Source organism: Eleutherodactylus coqui, chromosome 1 (assembly GCF_035609145.1).
Source record: "Eleutherodactylus coqui strain aEleCoq1 chromosome 1, aEleCoq1.hap1, whole genome shotgun sequence".
Taxonomy (NCBI): Eukaryota; Metazoa; Chordata; class Amphibia; order Anura; family Eleutherodactylidae; genus Eleutherodactylus; species Eleutherodactylus coqui.
In genome coordinates this window covers 103,922,081-103,945,430 of record NC_089837.1, presented here as the reverse complement: position 1 = coordinate 103,945,430, position 23,350 = coordinate 103,922,081, and the positions used below count along the sequence as shown (strand labels likewise).

At 44.7% G+C, this 23,350-nt stretch overlaps 1 protein-coding gene across 1 annotated transcript in view; it reads right to left on the bottom strand.

Annotated features, from left to right (window-relative positions):
* FARP2 (FERM, ARH/RhoGEF and pleckstrin domain protein 2) overlaps nt 1-23,350 on the bottom strand; it is a 114,528-nt gene that overhangs the window by 68,038 nt on the left and 23,140 nt on the right. Inside the window, exon 3 of the mRNA XM_066599643.1 lies at nt 1,928-2,032. Coding sequence (XP_066455740.1) covers nt 1,928-2,032 — 105 coding nt within the window. The remainder of the gene's footprint in view (nt 1-1,927; nt 2,033-23,350) is intronic.

Below are 23,350 nucleotides of genomic sequence, written 5' to 3'. Positions count from 1 at the left end.
AATTAGCTTTCCTTTTTTTTTTTTTTCAACTGCATGAAGTAAGTGTTGCTGGAGACAGTCAGTAAGCATGCTAGTTGCTGCTTACAGATATTACCTTTGCCCTTTTCATTTGAACTATATAGTTTGTGTGATTCCTAGATTTACTGCATAAATAAATGATGCTCATTAATAACACGTTACCCAGCAAAACTGTGAAGAACATAGCTGCATTAGATATTTGTGTGTGAATGAGCAGGGCTGCAGGGAGTAATAAGACTAATAATCACTAGAGATGAGCGAGCATACTCTGTAAGGCAATATACTCGAGAGAGAATCGCCTTTTTCGAGTACCTGCTGGCTCGTCCCTGAAGATTCAGGGGGGCCGCGGGGGTGAGCGGGTGGTTGCAGAGGGGATCGGGAGAGAGAGAGAGGGATCTCTCTCACTCTCCTCCGCTCTCCCCCTCGCTGCCCCCGACCCCCGCGGATTATTAATCACCTTTTATATTATGCAACACTTTACATCACTACAAGAACCCCCAAGATACAGAAAGTTTTCACTCTGGAGAGTGCTTTATTTTATTCAAGCCACAGATGTGAAACAAGCGGGTATGGAACCATGCAGGAACATGAGAGGACCGTCGCCTTGCTTTGCTTGCTGACGTGTTGCATAGTCCTGAATAAGAGAACAGAAAACACTTTCCCTGCTACGTCCTACATTACTCATGGTATATTCAACTGTACTTTATTGATGACCATTGCCAGAATCTGGGGCTCCTTTGTGTTTCCAGTCTGCTGACGTGCGGCGTCAACCTCATACTTATGGCACAAGAATATTAAGACTCTGACTAAGAATAAAAGTTTTTTTCCCCACTGAGGGTAATGATAGCATATTGCTAGGATATGCCCTCACTATTATAACCACAGCATATTTGCAATAGCACATCACTCATCAGCGGATGGCAAAGATATGCTATCCCCAGACGACCCCAGATGATATGGAGAACCAATGTCCGAGATTGTGGTTGTGTTCAGACCCTTTCACACAGGAGGATCCCCAGGCATGAACATTCGTATGGATCTTAGTTTCCCCAATCATCAGCCTGTGTGAATATACCAGTGATCAGACGACATCGGCAGTTTTTTTTTGTTTTTTTTTTAATGAGCGCTTAGACATAGTGATGTGCTGCCAACAAATGCACTTTGTATGGGGTCAAATAACTGCACAAATGATCATTTGTCCCCATACTAGCAAAGCTCTGCCGCATGTAAGTGACAGGAACAAGCACCGATCAACATGCTATATGCTTGATCGGTGCTTGTTAAATGGGCAGAGAATCATTTAATGCCAAAGTGTCATTACGCATACATGTGTAGAGAAAAATGTGAAGGTGGGAAACTGAGGATAGGTAGGGGTCCCAGCATTAGGACAATCAAGAAGCGAAGGCATTTCCTCGAAACATGCCATCACAACCTTCAGCTAGCCCTTTATTTATGGTTTGAGTTTCACTTTTAATTGAAACTACTGTATTTTAAAACTATCAATTATTATAGGGTTACTTGCAATAATTCCCAAATAAACTAGAAACGAAGGCTGGCAATGGTTAATTCCTTAGGCGGAAAGCATAACCACAAATGGAAACTGCATCACAGACAAATTTGCACATCCGAAAGGAATGTCTAAATCACTGGATACATATCTGCTCCAAAGTCATTTAATTATAGACAAATCTGCTTGCTCTGCGATTCAGGAATTAAATATGTTACATCAATTAAGATGGAACATTTAATATACATACAGCTCTTTAGAGTATATTGGTGCTACACAGGCAACAGAAAATAAAGTTAGTTTTATAGAAAAAGTCAAGATCCACTTATTAGCCTCGTTTTGCATTGCAAATGTACCATGCAGCAAAAAGCGAGGCGAGTAACACGTAGAAATGTAACATACCCATTGAGACTGCGCTGTCTGGAACTCGATGCCAAAATAGTCTGTCTCCACCACATTCAGATGAGTGAACACTTGGCTCAGCAGTGCCTGCCCCATGGTCTTTGGCTGCACAACACAAACACAGAGATTGTTAGAAAACCAAGTCCCTATACATTGTGTCAAATTATATTTAAAGGCCCGATTCTTTTACCCCTAATATCTTGTTAAAGATCATTTCCTCTTCAAAACTATAAGCGACATCCCAATGGATGCCACTGGAGTACTTTTAGGGGCGGCCAGCGTGCTGTATTAAATTACATGGGAACGAGCATCTAGAAAACTTTGTAAGAAGTCCAGGAGGTGAAGTTCTACTTATTGCTTTTAGATGTCAGAAGGAAGAAACAAATAAAAAGTTGAAACATTGCTGCAAATTTCTGCTACAGATTTGTGGACTGCGTTACATTTGGATTTCATGCTTTGAACGGCAAATTTGGTCATTTTTGTTTAAAGCTTAAAATAAAATTATCTCAAGACACAAACTACTCTTAAGTATACAGCATGAGGAAACACAGAAGTCACACACAATATTATGGAACATTCTAGTGCTTTTGTATAAGAATTTCAGGATCAAAAAGTAAAATTGCTAAGTCATAGATTAGTGACGGCGAAACATACTCCAGTAGCGATAGTGACCCCCACAGTGGCCTCAGCAGTAATAGTGGCCTCAGCAGTAATGGTGACCCCCTCAGCAGTAATAATGACCTCCAAGGTAGCCCAGTAGTAATAGTGTCCCCCATAGTTGCCCCAGTAGGTATAGTGAGCCTCACAGCAGTCTCAGCAGTAATAGTAACCCCCCTACAGTAGCCCAAGTAGTAATAGTGACCCCCCACAGCGGCCCCAATAGTAATAGTGACCTCACAACGGCGGCAGCAGTAATAGCGACCCCCCCAGTAGCCCCAGTAGTTATAATTAAATTTATGAACTAGTCATAACAAAAAGGGGTTTTCCAGGACAGATTCCAGCTGTGAGCCCAACCGTGACTCTATGCTCCACCACAGAATGTACTGGCCATGACTTCGTACTCACGCAGGTGGGCAGTGCACAGTACACTTTTTTTGTTGTTGTTTGTTTATATTTCCCGTGCCTTCACTTAGCGATGACGTGGCTACCTGCAGCCGCTGTGTGTATACCCACGACAATAAAGAACAATGTCGTGGATATCCATGGTAAAATAGAACATGCTGCGGATTATGCAATTCTGACCCGCTAACGTGAGCAGAACGGTGTAACCCAATGCATTTGATTGATCCACGTATCACCGCTGATCAAACCTTCACAGAATCTGCAATTCCCATCTAGTCGTGTGAGACTGGTCTAAGATATAGATGATCTAGCAGTAGGTCATTAAAAATCAGATTGGTGAGGGCTGGCACTGAGGACCCCCACAAATCAGCTTTTTGAAATGGCCAATGGGCTCGAGTGAGTGCTGTGGCTCTTTTCAGGTCAGCGTTGTCATGTTATTCGGTCACATTGCCTTAGTTCAGCTCAGTCACCTTTAAGTCAGTGCGATTGAGCTGCTATACCAAGTACAGCTGCTATGAAATGTACTGTGTAGTGCCTAGTTTACATTTGAGTGGTCAACCTGAGGAGACGTGCAGCGAAGCCGGACAGAGCCTCTGAGGTGACGTTTTTTGGGGGTTGTTTTATGCAGCTTATTTTAGGACTTTTACAGTAGGATTTCCTATTGTAAAAGTTGCATCGCACTGCATGAAAACCGCGTTTTCGTGCGATGCGACACATAAGAAGGCTCCATAGGCAAACATGGGCTACAAAACCTCGCAAATTGCGTTAATATTCAGCAACCCACAATTTTTTTTTTCTCACGATGTAGCAGCCTACAACACATCGCTAATGGGAAGGAACCCATTGGAAAGCATGGGAGTCACATACATGCGATTTTGTTGCCCGTACGAAACCGTCCTTAAAGCCATAGAAAAGCAACACTTACCTCCTCCCCTCACCCTTCCCCACGGTTAAGGTTGCAAAAAGTTTTTAAAGACACTATATGGTAGATTACATAAATACAACTGCTACAACTACACTAAAAATACAGCTTCTATTACAAAAAACAAACCCTTATTCAGCCATCTCACTAGGAAAAATGAGTTACGATTTTGTATGAAAGTGGGATAGACAAGAATGAAACTGAAAAAGATGCAAAAGAGCTGCAGTCAGAATGGGTTAATGTTGGATTATTAAAAAAAGTTTATATATAAACTGCAGAAAACAAAAGAAAAACCTAACAGGGAGACATGCAGTGATTTAACGATCTACAGCATTGTCTGCCAGTTTTAGGTCACACTAAAAATAACAGTGCAAATAGTTTTCAAGGGGTAATCACAGATCATACAGCTTGGCTCCTTTAGATCTTCTGTAGCCAAAAGGGACCTAGGAAAAGTACGTGAGAATACGCTTTGGACTAGGAGACTCAGCGGTCTTAGCATCTGGACACAATTCTCTCTGGAATTCAAAAAATTCCCCTACAAATGGAAATAACAGAATCTGCCTGTGTGAGGCCAAAGAAATTCCACCGTATTAACCCCCTTACGACCACTAACCCATTCTGCATTAGAAGTTATATCTGGATGGCCCAAAATATAGTGCTCACTCAAATGCCTTATTGCTGGACTGAGATCACTCCTGGATCTATAGCACTGTATGTAAAAAATGAAGACGACAGAACTGCATCGACTGTTTTCGACAAGACTAAAAAACAAAACAAAAAAAAAATTGTAATAGAATAAAGGCTCTATTCACACTTGCGCTATGCATATTTCTTACGTTTAGTTTAACAGCACAGCAATGAAAATAACAGAAGTGCAAGATCCAGCATAAGACAAACATGAATCGGAGCAAATGGACCCCAATATCAATAATGGGGTCCGTTGGGGATTCTGTCATGCTGCTTGACCTTTTACTGGACAAAAGAGCACAGCATGCTCAGTTCACATGCTCAAGATAAAAACTGGTTCAGAATTTTGTCAGCTGTCAATGTCAAGAGCAAGCATATGGTATGCAAATAGGAGATGTTACAATGCCTCAGTAGCAAAAATAAGACCTTGTCACAAATTTATTTTTGCCCCCAAAAAAGACACTAGGTCTTATTTTCAGGGGGGGGGGTCGTGTTATACTCACTTAACAGGCTCGGTCCGGGTCCCTCCGGCCTCTCTCCAGAGCTCTTGCTGCAGTCCTCGGCCGCCTACAGAAGATCGCTTTCTGGTTATGGGATTCATAAATCCCGCCTCCAGGAAGCGATGGCTGTGATTGGCTGAGCAGCGTTCGAGAACCAATCAATGCAGCGCTCGGTGAACCAATCATAGCCATTGCATTGTGGAGGCGGGATTTATAAATGGTCTGAGCCGCGGCATTGATTGGCCCATTCATAAATCAAGCCTTTACAAAGCGATGGCTGCGATTGGTTCATCGAGCACTGCATTGATAGTTGAGCAGCACTCGAGAACCAATCACAGCCATCACATTGGTTCATCTAGTGGTGCATTAATTGACTGAGCAGCGCTCGGGAACCAATCACAGCCATCAATTCCTGGAGGTGGGATTTATGAATCCCGTAACCAGAAAGCAATCTTCTGTGGGCAGCCAAGGACTGCAGCAAGCGTGCTGCACATCTAGGGAGCAGTAGGAGGACCCAGACAGAGCCTGCTAGGTAATTTTTTTTTGTTATTTTTTATGTAATGCAGCGAGGGCTTATTTTCAGGTAAAAAGCGTATTAGAAGGTGGCTATTCTACAAGTCAATGCCCACCTTATAATAGGTCTTGTAAGCCAAAGCAGAGTTTTCTCCAGAAGGAAAAGATAACTATGTACAGACAGCTGCTTTGGGGCTTTTTGCCCCTCATCAGTGTACTGTAGGTTTCTGGCTGGCTGAGAGTCCTATGACGTAGGCAAAAACCCTGAAACAGCCTGTCTGTAGATGCTTACCTCTTCCTCCTAGAGAAGATTCTACATGTTATAAGACCTTCTAAAAAGGTCAGATATTGACTATATTTTAATAGGTAGCACTGTTAGGGCATTGTACCATCTGCTATTTGCATACCAAAATTTCCCAGAGGAGCATTGCACGGTTTTTTAAGTCTCCTCAAGCTACTGGGTGGTCTCAAGGAGAAACTGCAACCCTCCCAAAGTGTGAGCAGGTTCATGCTTCTTGACGATTTCTCATTGAAAACAAAAACCAAACAAAACACAGATTAGCCCCATTCAATGGTGATAAATTGCATTCTGATATGCGGCCTGTAAACTGCACATCTCTGCCAGAAATCCAACTGTCATTTTCAGATTTCTGCTGTAGATCCTCTACGCATTTACCATGACACGCAGACATAACCTTAAAGGGGTTGTCTCACGGCAGCAAGTGGGGTTATACACTTCTGTATGGCCATATTAATGCACTTTGTAATATACATCATGCATTAAATATGAGCCATACAGAAGTTATTCACTTACCTGCTCTGTTGCTAGCGTCTCCGTCGCCATGGATCCATCTAATTCTGATGTCTTCTTGCTTTTTTAGACGCGCTTGTGCTGTGCGGTCTTCTCCCCTTCTACTCGGTCCAGGCACGAGCGTCGTTCTGGCTCCGCCCCCTTCTACGCATCATCGCGTAGCTCCGCCCCGTCACGTGTGCCGATTCCAGCCAATCAGGAGGCTGGAATCGGCAATGGAACGCACAGAGCCCATGGTGCACCATGGGAGAAGACCCGCAGTGCATCCCTGGGAAAGGACCGGCGGCCATCTTGGGAGAAGATTTTTTTAAAGTCCTTATTTCGTCGGATCGGTAAGTAGCAAGCGGCTTAAAAACAGCTTTACTTTGCTATTTTATGCCAGGGGGGTGACAGGGGGAATGGGGTAAGGTAAAATTTTGAGGTTTGCCACGAGACAACCCCTTTAATGAAAACTGAAAGCTTTCCTCTGATCAGATGGTCGCTGGGTGTAGATTATCCCGCTGCAAGTAGGATGCACCAATTTGGAGATCATTACTTAAAGGGGTTGTCCCACGCCGAAACGGGTTTTTTTTTTTTCAATAGCCCCCCCCCCCCCCCCGTTCGGCGCGAGACAAACCAGATGCAGGGGTTTAAAGAAAAAACCGGATAGTACTTACCCGAATCCCCGCGCTCCGGTGACTTCTTACTTACCTTGTGAAGATGGCCGCCGGGATCTTCACCCTCGGTGGACCGCAGGGCTTCTGTGCGGTCCATTGCCGATTCCAGCCTCCCGATTGGCTGGAATCGGCACACGTGACGGGGCGGAGCTACAAGGAGCAGCTCTCCAGCACGAGCAGCCCCATTCAACACGGAGAAGACCGGACTGCGCAAGCGCGTCTAATCGGGCGATTAGACGCTGAAAATTAGACGGCACCATGGAGACGGGGACGCTAGCAACGGAGCAGGTAAGTGAATAACTTCTGTTTGGCTCATATTTAATGCACAATGTATATTACAAAGTGCATTAATATGGCCATACAGAAGTGTATACCCCCACTTGCTTTCGCGGGACAACCCCTTTAAATATCATTTCTAGAGCGTAAAATAAAAATCCAATGTCTCCAGCTTAGAAAAATAATCCTAAACTATGTGTAAGAAAACACAAAAGTCACCAAAAACCTCAAAAGCCTGTCATTTGGAGCCTATCCCAGGATAGTCGTTCCTTGCCAGAGAGAAATCACATTACATCTTCCTTCTGGGTGTGTATCGTCCCCCTCAAGGCTGGAAGCATCCAAGTAGGAAGCAATCAGGCAGCTATTGAGATGGCAGTGGTTTCCTGCTGCAGCCCCAGAGCACAGTTTGTAAGTGCAGAAATCCAGTCTCCATGCAGAAAGGGCCGGCTATCGAGTATCAGCCTACTGAGATTTACCATCTATGCAGACCTAAAAACCATATAAACGTATCACCCTGAATCTAAAGTACAAAGTACTTGCTGGCAATCCGTATCCCCTCATTAGTAAAAATCCAGAGGGGCTTAACAAGTACTCCACTTGGAATCCCTCCCATCCATCAGCCAGGATAAGATTGCTAATGTAACGCCACTGTATACTAAGATACTGATTTGAGTCCTAATAGGCCCATAAATGTGATATAAGCTGCATAATATCACTCACACACATTTTACACACTATATACACATACACACACACACACCATTAAAGACTCTCAGTGCTAATAGGAAATAGTGTACCGATGATTGAGAAGCACATTCTCTACAATTCTCTACAGTCCTCTGTCCCCTATCTCTCTCCTCTCTTGCCCCAACCTGGCTGCCGCACATTACAACACCACTCTCAAACATGCATTGGATGAAGCGGTGCCCCCCATAACCCAAGCAATCCGATATGGACCTCAGCTACCCTGGCTCACCCCTCAACGAGATTCAACCGGCGGTGCTCTAGGTGTGCTTAACGGCTGTGGAGAAAGTCTCAAAAGCCTGCAGACTTTCTCCACTTTAAATTCATGCTCAGAACATACAACCTCGCCCTCCACCACGCCAAGCAAGTCTACTTCATCTCTATTGTCTCCTCACTATCCTACAACCCTAAAAAGACTCTTTCCACTGCCTTCTCAGTCCTAAACTGCAGCCCCCAGTGACGAATCTCAGAGCTGAAGAGCTGGCTGCTTACTTCAAAAAGAAAATTGATGACATCCGGCAGGAAATAACCTCCCAATCCCAGACTAGCCCCAACCCTACTCTTGTCAGCACTGCATCTGGCTCCTGCTCACCCTCTGTACTTTGACCAACGACAGAGCAAGAAGTCTCCAGACTGCTCTCCTCCGCTCGCCCACCACCTGCGCTAGCGACCCTCTTCCCTCACACCTCCTGCGGTCCCACTTCCCGGTGGTCATCTCCCACCTCACCACTATATTCAATCTTTCTCTGACCACTGGCATTTTCCCCTCCTCATTCAAACACACTATCATATCCCCGCTCACAGAGAAACAGACTCTTGACTCAACCAATGCTGCCAACTATCGACCCATCTCAAACCTCCCCTTCATCTCCAAACTACTAGAACACCTGGTTTACTCTCGCCTTATAAGCCATCTATCAGAAAACTGTCTTCTTGACCCTCTACACTCGACAGAAACCGCCCTGACTAAAAGTGTCAAACGACCTCCTGGCTGCCAAATCGAGGGGCGACTACTCCCTACTGATCCTCCTCGACCTCTCCACAGCATTCGACACCGTCGACCACAAACTTCTCCTCAGTATGCTTTGCTCCATTGGACTAAAGGACACTACCCTCTCCTGGTTCTCCTCCTACCTATCCGACCGCTCCTTCAGTGTCTGCTTTGCTGGCTTTACCTCCCCTCCTCCTGCTGCCTTAGGGTCATATTCAACTCAGATCTCTCCTGCAGCCCCAATCTCTCGCCCGACTCTTTCAGCTGCTTCTCAAGAACATCGCTAGAATACGTCCTTTTCTCACCGTAGACATGCTAAAAACGCTCACTGTTGCCCTCAGCACTCCAGACTCGATTATTGCAACTCGCTGCTGATAGGCCTCCCCTGCTCCAGACTCTACCCTCTCCAATCCATCCTGAATGCGGCAGCCAGGCTCATCTTCCTGTCCAGTCGCTACTCGGACACCTCTGCCCTGTGCCAGTCACTGCACTGGCTGCCCGTCAAATACAGAATACAATTTAAACTCCCTACCATCATCCACAAGGCGCTCCACAGCACCACCCCACCACCCTACATTGCTTCCCTCATCTCAATTCACCATCCAGCCTGCGCCATCCGCTCTGCTAATGAAATCAGACTGAGTCCCCCTTTAATTCGAACCTCTCATTCCCGCCTCCAAGACTTCTCAAGGGCAGCACCTGTCCTCTGGAACGCGCTACCAAAAAATATCAGGGCAAATCACTGACACACTAAACTTCAGGCGTGCTCTAAAAACGCACCTCTTCAGAGAGGCATACCATATCCCCTAAACCAGTGGTGGCGAACCTATGGCACGCGTGCCAGAGGCGGCACGCAGAGCCCTCCCTACTGGCATGCGCCACCATCAGCCGCCCATCATTTGTAAACAACGGTAGGGGGCCAAGCTCCCCTGCTGACATTTACTCAGCTGCTGTGCTAACATGGCCGATCCCGTCACTGTGACGTCAGTGTGCAGCCGGGATCGGACGGCACTGGAGTATTATGTCGCCACAGGAAGTAAGGGGTGGTGACATAATATACCTGTCATAGAACTGGTTCACGCCCCCAGCTTCTGGTTGGCTGGGGGCGGAGGACTGCGGCGAGCCCGAGAGCTGCGGGCCGAGGCTGGGAGCGCTGGCACGGGCAGTGCAGGGCCTGGCCAGCGGCCCCGGCATGGAGGACAGCAGTGAGCCAGGGACAGAGGACAGCGCCGACCCTGAGAGCTGCAGTAGAGGCTGAGATGCTGGAGGAGAGCGCACCACAACTGAGGTGAGTGAGTGGGGGAGAGGAGGCCGCAATGAGATGTCACTATTAGGCTGTGGGCCGCTGTGGGGTGCTGGGGGGCCGCCGCTTTTATGCGCTGGGGGGCCGCCGCTTTTATGCGCTGGGGGGCCGCCGCTTTTATGCGCTGGGGGGCCGCTGTGGGGTGTCGCTTTTATGCGCTGGGGGCCGCTGTGGGGTGTCGCTTTTATGCGCTGGGGGCCGCTGTGGGGTGTCGCTTTTATGCGCTGGGGGCCGCTGTGGGGTGTCGCTTTTATGCGCTGGGGTCGGTGATGGGGGTCACTATTACCGCTGGCGTATGTTTACATGTGGCAGAAATGGGCTGTTTCAAAATAGACCGGGTGCAGATTTTGACTGCTTTTTGGATGCGGTAATGCTGCAGAATTTGCGACAGAGATTTCTGTTGAGGACACTCTGCAGTATTTCCGCATCCAAAAAGCAGTTAAAATCTGCACCGTCTATTTTGAAGCAGCCCTGTCCCTTTTAGCACGACAGAGGTAAAATCATATGCCGTGATAAGCCCCGCCCCCCTGACGGGTTGGCACTTTGCAATAAATATGCGGGTTTTGGATTGCAGTTTGGGCACTCGGGCTCTAAAAGGTTCGTCATCACTGCCCTAAACCAAACCCCTCTGTACTCCGCCTGATAGCATGCTCCCTGTCCCACAGACTGCAATCCCTGCTAGCCATAATCAAATGACACCTGCAGTCATACCAATTCCGCGACTATACGGCCTGACCATTGTCTGTGTATAGCACCCCTCACTCTCCACCTCGCTATACAGTGCACATCTCCAGCCCTTTACCCTCTTTATCACCCCATCATATGTAGTATGTAAGCTCAATGGAGTGGGACCCTCACCCCTACAGTTTTCATTAATTGATTACTTCATGTAACCATTGTCTTGTGTTATTTCGCATGTATTGTAAGCACTGCGAAATATGTTGGTGCTATATAAATAGATTACATTTTTCTGTCTTCTTGTCACTATCCCCATTGGCAAACATTCAAGTTAGTTTTTTAACAGTCTAAGGGATTATTCGCACAACTGTGATTTCAGCAGTACAGCGCTCGCATTGTTTTCAATGGGACCGCTCACACAACCGCTTGATCGCAGCGCTAAAAAGGAGTCACGATTTTCGAGCGCTAAATGTTTTCTTTTTGGGAGTTTAACGCTCCTCATTAATGAGGAGTGCTAAATAAGGAGTGCTAAGTAAATTGCGGCGCTTTCAGCTACGCTGCAGCATCGCACGTGGGAGGGAGGCCTAAGATGACTAATGGCCCTTTTACATGGGCTGACAATCTTTCAAAACGATTGCATGAACACAGATGTCTCGGTTAAGGTTGTCAGCACTCGTGCAGAGCATTTAAACTGAAAGACTTGCCGCGGGCTCCTCGTTTGCTTCACGCTCAGCACGTCACTTTCTATGTGAAGTGCTGAGCGGGGAGTGTTTACACAGGACAAGAAGCAAACAAGGTTTTTTAACCCACTTTGCCTTTTCAATCCCCGGCCTCCAGAGGTCAGAAGACGACTGTCGGGGCCGGAGAGAAGAGCTGGACAGCTTTTCTAGGGGAGTAAAAAAAAAATATTTTTTTTACACCTAGGGATGATTTTCAGGGAAGGGCTTATATTTGAAGCCCTTTCCCAAAAATCATGCTGCGGGAGTTGCCTGCAACTCATTGCTTTCAATGTGGCCGCAGCAGCACTGGCCCCATTGAAAGCAATAGGATAGCATCGCAGACTTCTGCCACAGCTGTGACAGAGGATTCCTTCATCCCCACAGGGAGGTTTTGCAGCCCATGTTTCCCAATGGAGCCTTCCTTTGTGTTGCATTGCATCGCACGAAATAGTGGCTTTCGTGAGGTGCGATGCAACTTTAGGAAGTCCTACTGTTTGTCCCTAAAATAACCCTAGCTGCATTAAAAAACAAAACCAAAACAATACATTACTTAACAGGCGCTGTCCGCTCCGCTGCACTTGCTTGCAGTCTTCAGCTGCCACTTCCTGGTCAGGGGGCTCATAAATCCCGCCTCCAGGAAGCGCTGGCTCTGATTGATTCTCGAGCGGCGAGGCTTAACAAATCAATGCAGCGCTTGATGAACCAATCACAGCCATTCGCTTTTGGTTTTCTCGCAGCAATATTGTGGTCGCCCGTGTAAGAGGCTTTAGTCAATATTCCTCTTACAATGGATCCACAAACAGCATTAAAGAGCTTTTTTGTGGCTTTTTAGTTTGAATGTCTTTTTTTTTTTTTAAATGCTGATGCTCAAAGTCTATTACAAATGACTGAAAAGTGTACACACACAGTTTTTGGGGATTGGCCATTTTTTTCTTTCTTTTGAACATAAGGCATGCTATGGATTTGCTTTTTGTTTTTTAACGGACCTCAAATACACCAGAATAAAGCATGTTTTAAAGGTTAAAAAGCCTCCCCCAAATTCATGGTGTTTCTCTACAACTATTTAAAACCGTTGAAAAAGCCAGTGTGTGCAGGAGTCCTAAGAGTGTAATGCTGGCAGCGGCCTATGGCGGACAGGGCAGCTCGCCAAGCCTGCTAACTGTATGCTCCGTACACTACGCCTGGAGCCTTCTCTCCTAACCCTATGTGGGTGTACGTTGCCTCCCTTCTGATTCATACAACAGGCAGGGACACATCAGCTCCAATAATGCTGCTATTATAGCAATCCTTAGAAAAGTCACAAGCACGGGAAAAAGGAAGTCGCAAGAAAGGTCACTTGTACAGGTTTGGCCTCTCTCATGACCCTGTAAGAGGGCGTATAGGACAGCATAAAACTATTCTTACCGCTACAGAAGTATGTTGCAGTTATTTTATGCCAGGTATCGGAGACCAAGAAATATATTTACATATGACAACTATAGGTAGGACTTGGACAAGAGGTAGGCAATAGTCTAGGGTGCCATCTTGACACAGGTCAGAGGGGACACAATTTTACTGCCAAATATTTTTTTTTTGCAACACTTTGGCTGGGTACCATTGGGCGGATTTGCTGCTTTTTACCCACACAGACTTTCTGCCCGTAAACCAAAATTCGCAGCCAGGTTGAGCTGAAGTATTGCATTTATTGCTGAGTGTTTTAAGCGTATTTTCCGCACAGTTTTTCCACAACAGAAATGAGCATGCGGAATCAGCTGCGGATTTCTTGATTTCTATTGAGGCCTATGGACCTACAAACGCCGTGGAAAGTATGCCAAAATTGACACGCTGCGGATCATCAATCTGCACCGCAACAGCATTTCCGCACAGCATACATGAGTACATGTTCCACAAAGTAAAAAAACACATTTTGTGAAACCACATTGACTTGGCTTACAGTATAAATGCTGCAGATTTTCCGTGCGGCAGGTCCACGCAGAAGAAAAGCATCAAATCCGCAGGAGGTCCGCCTTGTGCAAACCAAGACACAATGAGTGCTTCCATTAGTCCATGAGAGCATCTTGTGTATTGCTTACCGCTTCAGTCAGGTTCTCCCCTGCTCTGGGAGCTAATGCTGCCTTATATTCCAATAACGCCTACATTTCTTTTACCTTTTTAAATTATGTGGGGTGTGTTTTACTGTGGGCTCAGAGAAGTCTTAATTATGGTGGCTGATCTGGAGGTCTGTATTTAATATTGGGGCTGATCTCTTATGGTAAAGGGGCCTTTGGACACCATCAGGCTCCAGGGCTTGGGTGGGACTGCCAATTCTGCACCCAATACAGTTATATCCCTGGCCAAAGAGGTCTCAGGAGCAGAGTGTGCAGTCTCCAGGAGTAATTGCCAGAACAGTCTGGGCTGAATGGAGAAGAAAACTAAAAAGGCACACCAGATTGTGATAGACATGATGATTATTTGGTATAAAATGTCTATCGATTTGTATAACGTAAATGTATTTTGCTGTTGTAATGACTTTTAGCTCTGAGGAGTTTAAAGGACACACACAATCTAATCATAGTATTAGCTCTAAGTACATAGAATTACACAACCAGCCTCTAAGAGTTAAAGGTCATAGGATTTTTTATATATATATATATATATATACATACACACACCTGCATTCAATACTGAGTGTCTTCCTAGCCTTCTCCACCCCTCCCATCCTGAAGCTAGGTAAACAATGACTTCAGCTACACAGAGTCCATGCCACATCACCACTTGGAGAAGGGTGGGCAGAGAGGTGGGAGATTCTATATGATCCGACAAATGAGAATCTTATATGTTACTGATGTAATCTGTTGCACGCCCATTGAAGGGCGGTTGTCATGTGTTATAATAAAAGGCTTGAGCCTCTATACATTGTAGAGACTCTCCCAGTTTTAGACCAGCATTTGTGTCTGATTCTGCGCGACGATGTGTGCGCACGATACAATTCAGAAGCGACAAAATACCCTGAAGCCTGCTGGAGAAACCATAATCCAGAACAAGATAAATCTTTATATAAAGCTTTCATTACGTAAAGTGGTTTTATTGATTCTAGGGGGTTGTTGGGTACAATTTGCCTAGGGCACCAAATTACCTTATCCCAGCTCTGACCAAAGGTATTTATTAAACACCTTGAACTCTACATGAATGTCTCCTCTGCTGAGTGAGGGTTGATTAACTGCATTCACAAAGTTGTATTTTTGCAGCTCCCTTTTGCTAGCTTTTCAAAGTTTTTGGGGAAACTCAAAAAGTTCTATAGAGATCTCACCAGGTTGCTGTGTATATAGCAATGATGTAAACGATGGTTTTAACATTACAGCCTGCGTAAAAGAATTTGCAATGCGCAGCTAATATTACGCATATATTAGTAAGTAAACAAAGCTTGGATATTACACCCCTCCCTCCCCACTCTGCACACACGAGCCATTAGATTCTGATGTGAGCAGACGTTTCTCTTCCGCTGAAATCGTGATCAGAGTAATACTAATGTTTGGCAGCGCGACAATATCAAAATGTCTGCGAATAAGGAGTATGTTCCTGTCAGTATTCAGGATGTTCAGTCTTATTAGTCACCGATTATTCAAAGATGCCCAGAGGACGGGTAACTTTACGTACAGGATTATAGAGCACCTGTTAAAGACAAGTACAGGCAATAAAAATGTTCATGCAAAGAGAAACTCCATTGTTGGGAGATACCTCAACTAGTCAATAAGGAAACTGTCCCCATGATGATCATAACGAGCCTCTTGGACAGCCAATTTTCTTCATAAAGTCCCAACACTCACACTGTCCAGTGAAGTAAAATATCATATTTCCGCCCCTGAGGCTCAATCTCACTCTATACAGTCTCTAACAGCTCCATACAAGCGCTAGGTAATACAGACCCTCTGATTCCAATGGGACCGAACAACTCTCATATATGTATGGGGACCCCCAGACTTTCCCACGACAGATGATGTTGAAAGAAAGAAGGATTGGGTATGTTGTACGCCAATGCCCAATACTACCGCGTTTCCCCGAAAATAAGACCTTATCTTATATTAATTTTTGCTTTAAAAAAGGCATTAGGTCTTATTTTCGGGGAATGTCTTATTTTACTTGCAAAGCAGGCTCAGTCCGGGTCCCTCCCGCTGCTCTCCACAGCTCTGGCGCGGTTCCCGCAGTCCTCAGCCGGCATATTAACTTATTCCACAAGACCTCTGCTCGATTCGCAACCTGATTGAATCAGCCAACCCAAACAACCAGAGTGATTGGTTATTTGGGTGGGCCAATTCACTAAACAACCAATCAGTTTGCAAATTGAGCAGGAGTCTTGTGGAATGAGCCAATATGCCTTCAGCCGCCCATACAAGATTACTTCCTGGTTACAGGATTCATAAATCCCGCCTTCACAAAGCGATGGATGTGATTGGTTCTTCGGGTGCTGCTCAACCAATCAATGCAGCACTTGATGAACCAATGCGATGGCTGTGATTGGTTCTTCGGGCGCTGCTCAGCCAATCTATGCAGGCCTCGATGAACCAATCACAGCCATCGCGTTGTGGAGGCGGGATTTATGAATTGGCTGAGCCGTGGCATAATCAGACATAATACGGGATTTATTATGCTGCGGCTCAGCCAATTCATAAATCCCGCCTCCACAATGCGATGGCTGTGATTGGTTCACCGAGCACTGCATTGATTGGCTGAGCAGCATTTGAGAACCAATCATAGCCATCTCTTCATGGAGTCAGGATTTATGAACCCCATAACCAGGAAGTGATCTTGTATGAGTGGCCGAGGACTGTGGGAACCATGTCGTAGCTGTGGAGAGCAGCAGGTGGGACCTGGACCTAGTCTGCTAGGTAACATATTTCTATTTTTTCTTTTTTTATGTAATACAGCTGGGGCTTATTTTCAGGGTAGGGCTTATGTTTCAAGCCTCCCTGAAAAATCAGGCTAGGGTTTATTTGCAGGGAAACAGGCTATTGTTCCCTCTGGAGAGAAGTCTGATCCATGTCCGTTTTTTCCAACATGGATCTGACAATCTGACAATCAAAAAAAAACTGAGATTCTGTTCTGCCGTGGATTTTGACGCAGATTTGTGCACGAATTTAACCAGTCAACAGGGAAATTCAGGTGCAGCAGCTAGACGTGGAAGTCGTGCCAAGAATTGATATGTCAATGCTTTTCTTCCACAACACAAATTTCAGAATCAGTGTGCGGAAAAATCCACGCCATATAACTATGGTATGATTTTTTTTTTTTGTAGCATTCAATGAAATGCTATTAGGTTACAGATGCAAAGCAAATTTTGACAAAAATCCAAAGTAGAGATAAAGACAAAAAAGAAATCGGTCGAATTCGCACTAAATATTATACCAACCAGACTACAGCTCTTCTAGTGTGAAATCTCCCTCTCTGCACCTAATGCCCACCAGGCAGACTTACTTAAATCATATTGATAATAAAAATAATTAACAAGTAGTTTCTACAGCATAAAGTACGGATATCCTTTACTTTACTGTGTCTGGAAAAAAAAGAAAACGGACTACTGAAGAGGGATTTGTACACATACAGAGGTAAAAAGAGCAAAGCTTGTTAGAAGAGCTAATCCCGAGTCCATCTGCTTCCCATTGAAACCAAAGCTGGCTTGAGGATACCAGATGCTCATCGTCATTACATGCCATCCAGCGCAGGATTACACAGGGAGTCCTACCAGTCACACAGTCATTTACATGCCAACTGCAGCCGTCCAACTAATACGCCAACCAATTATAGAAGAATGATACGGCCAACAGTCATCGCTGCTATACAGCTATAGACAAAGCCCTTCTACGTACGCTCCTCTAATTACGGCTACACGTTCTGCACAAAAGCCTTTTCTGAAACCATTTAGAACCTGGCATAATTTGTTGCATATTTTTGGTGCAGATTTCATATAGGAAGTAAAACTCGTGCAAATGTGTCTAGAAAACCTAATTCGCATACAGTGGGAAAACTCCGTGCTCTCGTCTGTCTCTGATTTGTTTCAGATATTACACTATTCTATTGTAAGTGGTGAAACCTGCTATAAAGCCCACGAGTTAAAAAAAAAATCCTAACACAAAACCCCCCAAAAAACCCACCTCTTCAAAGAACTGATTGGTGATGCCAGCAAGTACACTTTTTTGTGCCTATGGGGCACATCATAGCTGGCAGCCTATAAATAAAGACTGGCTGGGGACGACTGGCATCTTTGATGGATCAGTACAGGTAGGCATTAGTTGGGTTTGAAGAGGTGAATACGGTTTAAAAAGTTACCCATAATCAGCCTTTAACGCTTTCCAATCCACTGTCTGACGTCTTCCCACATTCTGATTGAAACTTGGACGTCTTCTGACATTGTACGACAGGGTATTCTTACCATCTATTGCCAGCCACTCTGCTTTCGGAGCCTCTCTGGTGCTCACACAGTGCCTTTAGCCAGCAGATGGCACCATTGTATAACAGTAAAAAGAGAAAGCCTTTTAGGAAACCCTGAATCCAAAATTGGATTGGAAAGGGTTAAATTCCCTGCTGCTCCACAGCGTGTGAACCTAGCCATCTGCTTACCCAAAAGAAAATGCCAATACCCTAATACAGTTATTAATCACATATTAAATAAAGGACGCATCTTTTTGCAAAAACTAAAGCTGGCCATAGCCGTAATAAACACTAATTTGCATAATTCTCATGAGAGCAATGCAACAAACAAGATGAATTTCCATAGGAAAATTACATAATACAGACAATAAATGTATGACCCTTTACCGCAAACGTTAGAATTGAAAAAAAAAGCATATCAATAAGCTTGCTGGATTATATAGGAGACCGAAAGTTGGTTTGAAGGGGCATTTCCCCATATGAAGACCCCCATACACACATTAGTTGACCGAACCCATCAATAGCAGCAGAGTTAAAAATGTACTGAGTATAGGGATGGGGGGCATCTCATCCTTACCCTGCTAGATGATTTTTGGGGAAAAGTTGCCCAATTCTTTTGTTCCTCGAGAGATAAGCTGCTGCACTCCGTCTGTTTGCAACCTAAAAGCCGTTTTATCCCAGCGATAATCGCTCACGGAGGAGTGAGGATCGCTCAGTGGTTGGGGAACGCTCTGGTCGCCCACGTCCATTCACAGTAAACAGGCCGTTGTCCATAGATGAATGACTGCCCGTTTACAAAAGCTGATCGGCGTTTGATTTTTATGCTTGTAGAAACTGAATGAACAAATGTGTTAAAAAAATGTTTTCTTTTCTTGACAAAATTTGTGTGTTTCTTACATATTTTTGGGTGCCAATTCCAAATTTGTGCTCAGATTTAAATGTCAGGAACAGATTTACAGACAATAACCTTAAGGCCTCATGTCCACTAGCTAAATGGAATTGCAGATCCTGCAGCGGATTTCCGCTGCGGAATACGCAGCGGATTTTGCCCATAGGGAATCATTGGCCATCCGCGGTCTATTAAATTGATTTTTGCACCCGCGGATGGCATTTTAAAAGAATTGCGTTTTTCACGCGTGGGAGAAAAACGCGGCATGCTCCATTCTGCCGCGGATTCTGCGCGGATCGGCAACATTGCTAGCACATTGATAGCAATGTGTGCTGATATCTGCATGCAAAAAAAATACCATTTAAAGCAAATCCGCGGCAGATTCTGCGCAGATTGTATTTTTCACGTGGACATGAGGCCTAACAGTGGGATAAAGAAGTGTAGATACAATTGGAATTAAATCGGTTTTAGAAATGTACTAACAGTCAACTTTGAATAGGGTAAGAAAGTTTTAAGCATGAGAGTGGTTTTACATCGGCGCTGGGAATTCCGCTTTCCTGCTCCATTTGGGAAGGAACCAGTGTTGGGCAGATTCTACTGACTATAGAATCCCAGCTGGTTGACTTTTGGACGGTGGGGAAGAGCGCTGCATGCAGTGCTTTTCCTTTCAGTATTTTCAGCTGGAGGTTCAGGTGCAGATGTAAAACCACCCTTAGATCACCAAGTGGCGGATACATAACAACAAATAACTTCCAGAAGTGACATGAAAATACGGGCGGTTAGATGCAATGTTTGCAGAAGTCACTTCTGTCCGCCAGCGTTCTCCCTTGGAATATCCCAGCTGTAATCAGCCGACATTGCAGGCATCGTCTCTCCTTCATACTCTATCAATTACACATATGTCCTGGTGAAATCTCCCACTATGCTCCTCTGAAAATGGCCCATTTTAGACAAGGTGAAAAAAAAAAAAACGCTCAAAGCTGTCTTTTGAGCAATTCTCATTGTGTCTAAATGCACGGACATCGTGCAGTTTTCGTGCACGAGACGCTGATGGCTCACAAAGTTTTCTTGAATTGAGCGATCAGCTGTTATCAGTGCAGCCGGCTGTTATCACAGCTGGCTGCGCTGATAAGATTCTCTGTGCCTGTGTCCTGCTGTGAATTCACAGCGGGGCACGGGCTGTAAGCATGCAGAACAATACAGCTGTGTCCTGCTCTGGCTGCATAACGGTGTAGTAGTTTCTGCGCTACTATAAAGGTATGCAAAGATGATCGCTCAAAACGGTCACTCAAACTGTCGTTCAAGCAACTTTTGAGGGATCATCTGTCAGTGTAAATGGGGTCTAAGTCCCCGCATCTCTTCGGGAAGTACTGCTAGACAGTTGTGATAAAGGAGGCCCATGGTATTAATGGTCAATATATCGCAACACAATGGTACAATATTATTTTAAAAACTGACTGTCGTTTATAACGTCTATCTTTCCTGACAGAATTTTGATTGCCATATTTGGATTCAGCCCTGAATTTAGGCAAGAGCAAGAATTTTTGCGCAGGAAAATACACCCTTGTAACACAGAGTCATTATTAGTTGTTCAGTCGCTGCCAGCAATTATCGTTCAGATTCCCACGATCCAGCAAGAATCTGAACAACAGTCATTTAGTGTAAAAAGGGCCCTAACTCTCTGAACATGATTGTTCAATCGACAGTTGCTGAAGGTCTATGGGCAGCTTTCAGCTTTGATGGCATAAATGGGAATAACTCTTTAAAGGTGCATTCACATGTTGTGGTGGAATCAGATTTTTTTTACAAGAAAGTGTATTTACCTACAGAATGCACCCGATGCATTGCAAAAAGCGAAATCTGTTGAGAAAGTCCTCAATGTGAGTTAATATGCTGTAGATCTGTAGGTCAATTTATACTGCACATTTCTTAATGCAACGTGTGCAGGAAGTTTCTTTGCATCTCATTCATAGCAGATTTTCAGAATGCAAATCGGAGGTGGTAAAGATGGCCACGTGTGAACAAACCCTTAATGTTTAACCAACAATATACCTTTGTTTAACCAGAGTAATCACTCTTGCGGGTGCGGCGAGAGATCAGCCAGCAGGGTGTGTTTGTTGAGCAATACAGCCTGTGAAAGACCTCTCAGCCTATACTCAACCGCGTGTGGAGTCTTTGGTTCTAAGGAGCCTTCCCCTCCTCTGCCAGGTAAGAGTTAAGTGAGGAGTCCGGAGATTTATTACACGTAACATCCCATACCCCACAACTAGAACTCTCTGGGACACTTTCACATCCAGCAATGAAATTACTGTAAATCTGCTCACAAGAGAGAATGAGGTGAAGTTAGCAATAATCTACGTGAAACGTCATATTTATAACACCAATGTAGTAATAATGAAGGCAACCTTGTAGCTGGTGTTAAAATGCACTACTGAAAAGCCTCTGTCTACTAATATGCCCATACACTACGATAATATGCTCTACAGTTCTTTACGTAGCATCTATAACTAATGTTGGGGCTATGTGCGGTAAGTGGTATTCACCAGAAATAGACATTTAGGAAGTGCAGGGGTGTAGCACATAAGACTCTGGTGGCTGAGGGGGCCCAAAGTTTTCTGTACCACATAAGATAACATCATTGTTATAAAATGACGCATGGTAGGCGAGAGGCCCCGATTCATTTTTTGCATTGGTGCCCCAAGAGTTTTATTTTATGCCTCAGGGTCGCTACTCTAAATGCTGCGGATTTCTATGCGAAGAGTCTGGATGTAAAATCGGCAGCAAATCCGTCCTGTGTGAACATGGCCTTGAGGAGACACTGTAACCATCTATTTGACCCCTCTGGAGGACAGCATTAGGTAGTGCTTGTTACACGGATTACAGTGATCTGCTTGATGTGTGCATCTGTGCAGTAGTTTTGGAGAAACTTGCAGTGTATCAGTAGCAGCACATGCCTAGAGGACTACTAGAAGTAGTCCAGGATATTCATGAGCTGCAGGTTAGCTACACCCACCCTGCCCTCCAGCCAATGATTGGCTGTTGTCTGTCTATTATCATGCACAGAAAGAGAGACCTGCCAATCATTGGTTGAAGGGTGGGGTGGGTGTGGCTAACTTGCAACTCATGAATATGCAGGACTACTTCTGTGTCTGGCTGCTAGTAATAAAATGCAAGTTTCTCTACAACTACTGTACAGATACATACAGCAGACATATCACTCTAATCAGTGTGACAGGTACTACCTTATGGTGCTTTCCGTGAGGACTGCAAAAAGATGACGACCGAACTAAAAGGTATAAAAAGTAAATATCTGTTATATGATGGGTGGATACCTCACTCTCATCACAACAAATATTACCAGTGTATAGGTGAAAGTCCTTTCTCAGGGGTTCAGTTATAGTGATGCCACTCAGATAATCATCTGTGAGATCAGAATACTGGAGATCCCTCTAATTTGTATTCTAATTGCAGAACAATACAAGTGAAATCTGTTATTTCTTGAAAATATCCCACTGGAGAAAGTTATTTTCTTAAAAGGGAGCCCGTCACATTGAAAACACAGTCCAATCTACCAACAACACGTTATAGAGCAGTAGGAGCCGAGTAGAATGATACAGTTTTATGGGGAACGATTCAGTATAACTTGTATTTATTCATTTAGGAGTCCAGTGGGCGGTCCTATCAGTGACTTACTGCCTTCCCTGTATCAGTGTACAGTACATACCCATACCTTATAGAGAAGGAGGAGCCGGGCAGAACGATATATAGATTGTGGGGAAACGATTCAGCATATCTAGCAATTTATTCATTTAAACCCCTGCTCATTTTAGGTTTAGGAGTCCAGTGGGCGGTCTTATCAGTGTACATGCAGAGATAGCGCTCAAACACTAATAGGACCACCCACAGGACTACTAAACCTAAAATGAGCAGAGGTTTAACTGAACAACTGTAATTAATATTATTCTTGCATTTGTTCAGCTTCCCAGCTCTAAAACATGCTGCCTGCAAACTGTACTGAAATTTCAATGTTACAGGTTCCCTTTATCCCACTTAGGCCTCATGCACACTGGCGGATTTTTGCTGTGGAATCCAGAGTGGTCGTCCGCCTCCGGATTATGCAGCAATAACCCTGCATAGAACGCTATGGAAAAATGATTCTTCATGCACACAAATGGAAACCAGTTGCGGTTTTTGCTCTCAGACGAAAAATCGCTGAATGCTCAATTTTACTGCAGTTCCCACAATGGAAGCCGTCCGACCCGTGGCC